The sequence below is a fragment of the Pangasianodon hypophthalmus genome, chromosome 24, assembly GCF_027358585.1.
Source record: "Pangasianodon hypophthalmus isolate fPanHyp1 chromosome 24, fPanHyp1.pri, whole genome shotgun sequence".
Taxonomy (NCBI): Eukaryota; Metazoa; Chordata; class Actinopteri; order Siluriformes; family Pangasiidae; genus Pangasianodon; species Pangasianodon hypophthalmus.
The window spans coordinates 3,434,711-3,444,798 of record NC_069733.1 but is presented as its reverse complement, the minus strand read 5'-3'; the positions used below and the strand labels follow the sequence as shown (position 1 = coordinate 3,444,798).

The 10,088-nt window shown below is 39.9% G+C and overlaps 1 protein-coding gene across 6 annotated transcripts in view; it reads left to right on the top strand.

The window, feature by feature from the left end:
- The first annotated feature begins 1,937 nt into the window (after positions 1-1,937).
- The window catches only part of trpm3 (transient receptor potential cation channel, subfamily M, member 3), a 179,062-nt gene continuing 170,911 nt past the window's right edge, over positions 1,938-10,088 (top strand). For 4 of the 6 annotated variants that reach the window (XM_053228773.1, XM_053228771.1, XM_053228770.1 and 1 more), the window contains exon 1: positions 8,689-9,703. In XM_053228773.1, coding sequence (XP_053084748.1) covers positions 9,527-9,703 — 177 coding nt within the window. In that variant the 5' untranslated portion in view covers positions 8,689-9,526. Of the gene's footprint in view, positions 2,199-6,246; positions 6,317-8,687; positions 9,704-10,088 lie in introns of those variants that run through there. The other 2 variants (XM_053228776.1, XM_053228779.1) reach the window with 2 other exon arrangements.

The window sequence follows — 10,088 nt, the reverse complement described above, 5'->3', positions numbered from 1 at the left end:
TGACTACGTTTTCTACAAGGGCGTAGGAGCGCCATCTACTATCTAAATGGAGCAATTCAACATTGAACAAAGTGTAATCTTTAATAGTTCTAATAAGAAAAATAAATGGTTGTTTATCTCCCTTATTTTCTCGGCCCACTACATGCACAGTAGTGCGCCCTCCATATTAAATGATGATGCAGTTTGCATTTGCAAGTTTAACCACTTTGAAATTGCAAAGTCACGGCTGGTGATCTGACCAGATGAGGGTTTATTTTAGTCCATTCTCTCTTACATAAGGCCTCGGTGATGGAGGAGCATGGACGTGTTTTGTTCATCCAGAATTTTCTGGCCATGACGGATTTAGAAGCGGACTGAATCAAAGCCGAGGGCTGCACCACGGCCCACAAAGCATGAAAATGAACAGGATGAGAGAGTGAGAGACAGGACGGTGGAAATTTCAAAGGATATCTTAAAATTGAGAGAAGCAAGAATCAAGTTAGTGATGATACAGAACATAAATGAAATTAAGCTAAATCAAACCCAGATTTACAAATGTAGTCAAACAGACTAGATGTTTCTTCTAGTTTTGAGCTGAAGCTACAATACAATACTGACCACTAATGGATGTTTATTGAGATGCATGGCACACTCTTTGTCTCCTGTCAATCAACACTAGGCAATCGTGTGCATCTGTGAGCTCATGTATGCAGAAGAGGGTAGATAGCGCTTTCCTCCGAGGATGTTACACTGCCATGTGTTGCAGCATGAGGAGCAGTTTGAAATGATGTGGTTGTTTGGCTTCACGTGTCTCGGAGGAAGTATGTGTTAGCCTTCAGCCTTCTTGGTTGGTAGCTGTTGTATGATGGGGAGAGCTGGATGGTGGGTGGGAATTTCCAGGTGACTAAATTGGAGAAGAAAATGAGGAAAAATCCAATCAATCAATCACTCAATCAGTATAATAACAAGCGACCTTGGCCAAGCCCTAGTGCGCCGGATTCTCTCAAAACAGCTTTAGCTTTCAAACATTACCTCCTCTGAGTGCTGTAGTCTTTCCTCTTCCTGGGTTATTCGTTCTTTTTGCTTTTTCCTATCTTACATTTACTGCCATCATTTCTCTGGCAGTAGCCTCAAGGCACTGCTTTGAATCTTCTGAGGATCAGTTTCGTGTTCCTGAGTGGTTGCACAGTAGTTAGCTGGAGAAGCACCGTCGCTGTGATCAGGTTCTTCGTCATCATTTCCCTGGCTGCTGCATCTTTTTTTGGCCTTAATCCGAGTCGAAAACTTTCTTTAATGGGAGTGGAAACAGTCGAAAACTGGTTTTAATGGGAGTGGAAACTTCTTTTTCCTTGCACCATTTTGTTAACGAAATTGCTGAGAAAACTTGAAACATGTAACACGACTCTTAGTTAGATAGCGTATTGGAAATCTTTGTTACTTATTGACTGTTGGTTGGACTTAAACACTACATGCGAGTCCCTGCTCTTTTCAATGGACTCACCTTTCTCTCTCCCACTATCCTCCTCCTCTCGTCCGCCAGCAGGGAGCTCGTCATTTATTCATCACCCCAGCCAAATTAGCACTCGTTAGCCTCCGACTGTTTGCTTTATTTTATTTGACATCATTAGCCCGTCCTCCTCTAAACAGGAGTGCTTATAGCTCCCTTGCCTAGCAACCTATACCGAGGTTGTGGCTTTTTCCCCCCTCGCCGGCTTCTCCTGTACCCTCTCTGGGTGTTAAACGCCCATGTGCTGCCCAGGTGCCACCTCCCAATGACGTATGACACACGTTCCCTGCTTCATCCCTCCTTTTCTGTCTCTCTTCTTTGCTTTCCATCTCTGGCACGAGTTTTGCGGCCTTCTCTGCATGCTCTCTGTATAATGGGCCAACTCCAGTTTAAGTTGTGATGGAGGTGAAGAGAAGGAGTCTACACTTTTAAACGTGCCACTGGGTATTCTGTATTTTTTTTTTTTTTTTTTTTTTTTTTTTTTTGCAGTTGGATGTGACGTCAATGGGAAGTCAAATTGAAGGGAAACCTGCCAGTGTCATGGGGTCAGCGTGAAGCTTTTTATTTTTTCAAGACGCCACACTGAGGCCATCACCTGTGGCCCTTGAGTCAAATCTACTGTCATTTTGCTTGCTCTTTTCTAGGACCTTGTGATTTTGGAATTCACGAGAGAAGACTCGTGAATATAAATAAAAGCAGGACGTCGATACTGGTAGGTAGTCTGAATTTGAATATTAGAAATAAACGCCGTTATGATTTTTTTGCTGTTTGCAGTTGGCTACTACAGAAACGCAAGTCGCTCAGATGAGTCATGTTTCATGTTGACTTCACAGTTGGGTCAAAAAAAATCTGCTCCTGCTGATTTCCCAACGCTGATCTTGCCTGTAGTGTGTGGTAAATAAATGATAGCTGTTATTCATCCACCATCTGTGACAATGTGCTATGTGCTTAGTGAGAGGGTTTCTCTACCATATGCTTTCCTCATGAAGAGAAATCACTCCATCCTCAGACTTTCCCTTTTAGCTCCATGACTAAAGGAGAAAATTGGTTCTGATGTGTATTTATGTGAGTCAACAGCCTGACTGGAAATGTCAAAGAAGATACGAGCATCTGTCATGCACACACAGATTTTTCTCATATCTATTATCTATTACAGATGATGCTTCCGAAAGTTTGCGCACAATCAGGAAGTGTTTTTTTTTTTTTTTAAAATCAAAAATGGATACCTGAGTCATACTTTTTATGCACAAATGCCTTATTTAAGACCATAATTCCTGCAGCTGTTTGAGAAATCCTGGTATTAAGTTATAAGTCTATCTGAATATCCTCTTCACACACCATGTTATTAGTTCAAATAGATCCTGTGGCAAAACTGATACTGTTCAAACTGTGATCCTTCCCCCCCATAACAGAACTGGCTCTCAGACGACAAACAGCAGCGTTATGGTCCTGGAACCGAGCTAAGGGACTATGAAACCAAGGGCTTGGGGCATGATTTTGTTGCCATGACAACGCACTAAACCTATTTGTTATGAACTCAAAGCCAGAAATCCAAAATTGTAAAATCCTTTACAGTTATTATTGTTACGCAATTCGTCAGTAAATCCGATTACCGCAAGGTTTCGGTTCTTGAATCAGTGGTCTGATTCTTAGAAAGGAACTCAGATGTGTTGATTTTTGTCATGATCACTTAAGTAGAATTTAAGTGTTAGGAGAAGTGTTCGGAGTGTGTTCCCACATAAATATGTGTAGTTAATCAAGCACAACATGTGAGCCATGCTGAAAAAGAATTTTTTAGTTAACTTAGGCACTATTTCCAAAACGTCAAAACTTCTTGTATTACCCAGTGACTAGTGATGTATCATCTCTGAACGAATCGACTCTTTGAATCGACTCTTTTAGCTGAGAGGCAACTGTTTGTAGAGACTGGACACCTCTTTAGGTGAGAGTGTTTTACTTGGTGCTGTGTGAATCAGATACACTAACAATGTAATGCTTACTATATTAGTCAGTGCGGCTTCATCATACCTCGCTGCGTAAGCTAACAATTATTTCATTTAATCGTTGAATTTTGGAAAAAAAAATGCAATGCCAAAGTAAGGTGACATTGTTAATTAGATAAATAGAATAAGATTTCATTGAAAAAATAAAGCAAAGAAGAACAAACACAGGTCAAAACACTGGGAAAAGAAATGATCCAGTTTAGAAAAAAATGGGAATGAGTCATTTGAGACCTCAAAGAGTCGATTCTTTTTTGTTTAACAGAGCCAGATGATTTGACTCACTGAAATGAGCCATAATTCCTGTCACTACCAGTGACATATTTGTGTATTTCAGAATTTCAGAGGTTTTATGCATAAATCTACAAAGGGAGGATGTGAAAACATTATATGTCCATTATCTTTAATTATGATTATATATAACTATATATATATAATTATATATAATTATGATTATGTGTCAATAATCATATTTATATGACAATCAGCCAAAATTTGCTAACTGTGTTGTGTCAATCATAGTAGTTGCGTAATGACTACTATTAACTAATATATATATATATATATATATATTCAATTGTTATAATCATATGTGTTGTACCGCTCATACAGCTTTCAGTCATTTATAATAAATCTTTTAGGACCTGATGAAATCTTATTTGCAAAAGATAATTAGACAAAAGAAACTGCTGGGAGCAGACTCAGACCTTTGGACCCTGCATGGTTTTCTAAAAGACAAAATATTATTCTTACAAACTTGAAAAAAAAAACGATTATAAATTACCACTGAAAAACAATCAGAGCTCGACTGATTGAAAGCACTGAGTGAGAAAAACAACTGTGTCCAATTTCATTTTCAACTGGAATCGTTTCATTACAGGCTTGTGCGAACACGCCGACGTGTCGATGCGGCCCCTGAATTATTGATGGCTGTACACTGTTAAAAATGCAGCCCCAACCTTTTTATCATTCATCAAAAGGATGTGCCAATTAGACGGGCTGTTAAAAAAAGATACGTCACATCGGGCGATCTTACTTAAAGCTGTGGTTGATGACACAAATTCCTTAACATCACTATGGCACCCAAATCTAAAATGGAGGGAATGAAGAACCGTTTGTACTTCGCAATTAACGCCGGTGCAAAATGGTACACGCGGCTGTCTGAGTCCTCGACAGATAAATGAGCTCAGAACAGAGGGCTGACCGTCTGACAAGTGTGTGTCAGGTTAGAGAAGAAAAAATGACAGAAAAAGGGAGATATAATGAGGGAGGAGGCTGCAGAGAAATAGAGTGGAGATGAGGGTCGAGGGCCATGCGCCTAACAGAGCGACAGAGCGAGCGAGAATGTGAGTGATGAAAGAGAAGAAGGGAGGTGTGAAAAGAGAAGAAAGAGGAATGGGAAGGTGTGAATATCAGTGGATCGAGCACTCCCAGGTGTAACACCCACACTCTTCGCACACTGAAACACAATTCCTGCAACGCCAGTAATGTGGGTGGAAGATGACCACACACACATATACCTAAAAGGAATTGTTGAAGTATTCTCATTAACACTTTCTTTTTTAAAATTGTACTTTATGGATTTTTTTTCCCCCCCAAAGTTATGACTCACAATTTTGCAAAGAATTAGGTAATGAAATTAGGTAATTAAGCCATTTTGCAAAGAATTAGGTAATGAAACCAAAAGGTTCCAAGTTGGAGGATTAAGACAATCATAATTATCTTCAGCAGTAAATTCAGAATATTTAGAACATGAAAACTGTGAAGATACGAAGAGGAAGAAATGATTTCAAATCTAAGACTCTAATTGTTAGGATAGAGTTCTTGCATACGCATATCTGGAAAAGTTTGGGATTTAAATTTACTCAGACTGAAAAAAAATTAATTGAAAAAAAATCTGGAAGTTAAAATCTCATTAAACACACCCTTACTTTCTGACCTAACACAGCAATTCTTTGTTTATGTCATTTTATTATTAAGCAGTTATTGACAATAAAAAAAAAAAAAAAAAAAAAAAAAAAAGAAAGAAACAAGCCAATCTGGAAAAAACTGGGCTATTTGGTATGGAAGATTTTTTTTTTATTTTTTTTTTAGGAATTGTGGAAAACGTTTTGAGAGGTATGACTTGTGAGAAAGGTTAGGTCATTTTATCCTACAACTGAGAATAAAGAAATAACTAAGCAATAATTCACTCCATCTCTTTCCCTGACCTCCTCCCTCATAGTCAACTTCAGAAATATTGACACCCTACATTGCTTTACGAAAAGAAAATGAACTGCCTCCGAAAAGTTATGTCTGAAAATGGAAAGCTGCAAAATCTGGTGTTGACTGTATGCTTCATTTTGCAACAAATCTAAAAAAAAAAAAAAATTAAATAAATAAATAAAATCTAAGATTTCTAAGAAAAACGTGATACAGTTTAAGAAAAAAAGTGATACAGTTTTGTCAATTTTTATCAAACAATATCCTTGCCAATTTAGTGTTGAAAAACCTCAAGAAAAACCTCAGTTAAACTAGTTATACTACTGAATTTAGTGTTATATTAGTGAACCACATTACAAAAACAGTAATACTAACCCATATTTTATCTCCAAGTTATTAGATGAACATAACACTTTTGACATTTCAAACCAGCTTTGAAAAGATTTCTGTTTTAAATCCCTTCTCTGCTCCTACATATTGCGTTTTCATCTTCGTTTCTGCTATGTAAATAACGTTGGCCTTTAAAATAATTTGGTATTTTCTCTCTCGATCCACCAGAGAACAGGATCCGATGAAAAGGAAATCGCAAAGCCGAAGAGTTCTGCAATCCCACGGCACCGACATGAAGGTAGGAAAAGTGTCCGTTGCGTTAATGCTTGCACATAGCATTTGGAAGAGCGGCTTGGTGTTGGCATTGTTGGCCCTTTAGAGGACTGACTTTTAATTTAAAAAAAAAAAGAAAGTACATATTAATTTATTACCTGAAACAACTACAGAGACACATGACTTGAAATCATTATGGTGACATGAAGGGAATAGTTTTCTTTGTAAATCTCACTGGATCAATATATGGACAAAGATGTTCATTGGCCAGTTTGAAACATGAAACATGAAAATATAATTCAAAAAGATACAGTCAATGCGGTGACCGGTCTCATCACAACTATTTTTAATAAGCTAGCCTACCAGCATAGCAAAAACATTCAGGACAACTCTGTTTTATTAAACAAGAAACACTGCTCATTTGATATTAGATGGACTTCAATGAATCCAAAGAGTTTTACAGTTTCTTAAACCTTTATTTTTTTTGCATGTCCAAGGCCAGTGAAGTGACAGCAAATAGACTTAGCCAGCTGGATAGCTGAACAACCCTTAAAAAACCGTTTTAAATTGCTTTTTTTTTGACTGAATAGCATTCAGTTTGTTAAACTGTAGATTTTTTTCTTATGGCAGCTGACCAACATTGCCCCAGGGAGCTTAGCTGTTGTTCTTCAAGTATTCTGGTCTTGTTTTCTTGGCTCTGACAACCAATATGTGTGTGTTTTTTTTTTTTTTAAGTGAAATGACTTTGTTACTTCCAAGTGGGATGAATTAGGCTGTTATCAGGGGATTAGCAGCAGGTTACCAGCACAGATTTTTTTTTTTTTTGCTTTCAGGTTAGAAAACAAACTTTAAACAAGCACTCACACCTTCTAGAGCAAAGACAAGATGATGTATGAGGCAATAATTTATTGCCAATGCCTTATGAGTCTTATTGAATCTCACAAATGCAGCGCTGAAAGAAATGCTTTATGATCCGTTATATAAAATCTCATCACATAAACATTTTAGCTGGGAAATGGCTTTATTATTCAAGATGCTATGATATCCTGACATTTGAGGAGGATCTCTGGTAGATTTCTGAGTTATTTGTAATATGTGCATGTGTGTTGAAGGATTCGTTCTTCAAATAGTTGATCTTTACCTTAAAAGGCCATTAATCAACTCTTAATCTACTTAACGAACGACCGAACCAGGTGACTTTTTCCCCCAATCTGCTCCTGTCAAGTTTTAGTTCTTCAGCCTAAAGGTTAAGTGTGTTGTGCATTCGGAGATGCTTTTCTGCTCACCACGGTTGTAAAGAGTGGTTATCTTCATGCTGTAGCATTCCTGTCAGCTAAATCCAGTCTGGCCATTCTCTTCTGACCTCTCTCATCAACATTGTGTTTCAGCCCACAGAACTGACACTCACTGAATGTTTTTATTTGTTTTGTTGGTTTTTTTGCACCACTCTGCGTAAACTCTAGAGACAGTTGTGTGTGAAAATCAGCAGGTTCTAAAATACTCTGGCCATCTGGCACCAATCACCATTGGTCACTGAGATCACATTTTTGTCCCAATCTGATGTTTGATGTGAACATTAACTGAAGCTCTTGACCTATTTCTGCATGATTTTACATATTATGCTAGTCCCACATGATTGGCTATTTGGATGGATAGCATTGTAGGAGACTTTTATGCAATTGGTATTGTTGGATTTTATTCCAACTACACACAGTAAAAATTTCTTACAACATGAGTGAGCAGGGATACAGGTGTTCCTGCCATTGGTGAGCGTATAGTTATAGTAACGGGAGTAAATTCGGAAGGTTCGTATAACTTTGCATGTTGTATCATAAGTTGAACATGCACTAGACCATCCAGTTCCAGTGTTGTGTGTTTCGTTCTTTCAGACTTAAATTGACATTGTTTTTGTTTTTGTCACACACCACATCATAAGTTTATGCGATTGCTAGCCCGTATTCTCTTGACAATTGTTTTTTCCATTAAGATTAATAACAAACTGCAAATACTTGTTCTGTCCCCTGTTCTTTTTAATTGGCAACTGTAATATTTGTCCTTAGCTGACAAATCATCTGAGTGTGTATCATCTACAGTGTTAGAGTCATACTCGTGAGATGAGGAAAACCCCTCAGCCCATTCCTCCCTCTCCGTCTCGTTGCTATCTGAGACCATAGCCACAATCCCAATGGAGTGAATTGTCTCTGTTTTCAGAAGGTAATGCTGTGAGGTCTTGAGAGACCCACTCCGTAATAATAGCAACCGGCAGGCGAGTTTTGGGCAACATCACACGCCTTCTTACGTGGCTATGAAATGTGACGGTAGAAGAGGTATTCACCAGTAAATACAGAGAGAGACTTCTTGGCTAGAAGGGCCTCTGTTTTGGGCAACTCCCAACGGAGGGTCTTAACTCGGGTGCTTAAAATTTTTTTACTCAGTCAGTATCCAGTGGTTTTTAATGCAGGGAAAGCCTTGCTAGGCTTTGTCAACGGTTGGATTGCATTCTTTTGGCGATTAAAAGCAACAGAGACACGGAAGGAAAGAAAGGAGACCGGTGGGGAAAACAAAGCAGCAGAAACCTTCTGGAACAGGAAACATTTTGCCTCCTGAAACCTCCGGCATCTGTTCTGAAGAACCCTTGGATGTGAAGAAGGAATGGCAAAGCGATAAGCGGGTTGAGAAGTATACTGAGGAAGCGATGGAGCGATGGGGAGGGGAGTGAGGGAGAGGAGAGAGAGTAAATGAGGGTGGGGAGAGAGAGTGGGGGATGCTGCACTTGGATCACAAGTGACTTGCTCAAACGTGGCGATTGTCTTTGCCCGCTCAATTTGAAGCCATCGGGAGTCTGAGGCGAGAGGAAATTTACCTACCTGGCAAGCCTGCAAACACACATACACAGTTTCCAGAGCTCTCTCTCTCTCTCTCACACACTCTCTCTCACACACACACACACACTCTCTCTCTCTCCCTCTCACATGCTCCCTTCTCTCTCTCTGACTGAAACGATAGCTGAGGCAGCACTGGCACATGCAACAGGGTGCAGGAGGCAAACTCATTTCGTCTTTTCCCCCCCTTTCTCATGAAGAGGAGGGGAATGAGGAAAGAAAGAAGAAGCAAGAGCAGGATGCTCTAACTCCCCAAGCCAGTTTTGGAAAAAGAACTAATAGTTAAGGGTGTTAGCTCGCCTTTCGAAACGATTCCAGATTCCAGTTCCAACGGCAGCCCACCGTTCAAGGCCATGACCAAGCGCAAGTGGGAAGGGAGAAGAGAGGGCTTCAGGGTGAGCACCACCCGTGAGGAGGCGCAAGGTCCAGGCCGCCCCACCAGCAGGGGGCGCTTCTCTGAGTCCTGGAAGAGGCTGAGCTCCAGACAGGGGTCCACCAAGAGGTCAGGACTGGCAGCACAGCAAGCAGCGGTAAGAACCGGAATGGCATCTGTCTGTGGCTCGACAGGTGGCTGGCACGGGTTGGCAGGGGGATGGCAAGGGGATGTGTGAGGAAAGGAGAGAAGGCGGAGGGCAAAGGTTTGGGTTGCCACATAGAGTGAAGGTGTGGGGGGGGGGGGCAGGAAAGACTCTGGCTTAGACAGGCTCACCTAAAGGTCCCCGATCATGCATGATCGGTTTACTGACAGTGTTTTCTGTCATTCAGTCTTTCTTTCTGTTCTTTGTGAGCAAACTTATACATTTCTCAAATATTGATAACTTTGATTTTCAGCATGTATGTCTATCTGTAGGAAGACCAAAGGGGGAAACACATTAGAGGTCAAATAGTGGCTGAATATGTGCATAAAAAGGAGAA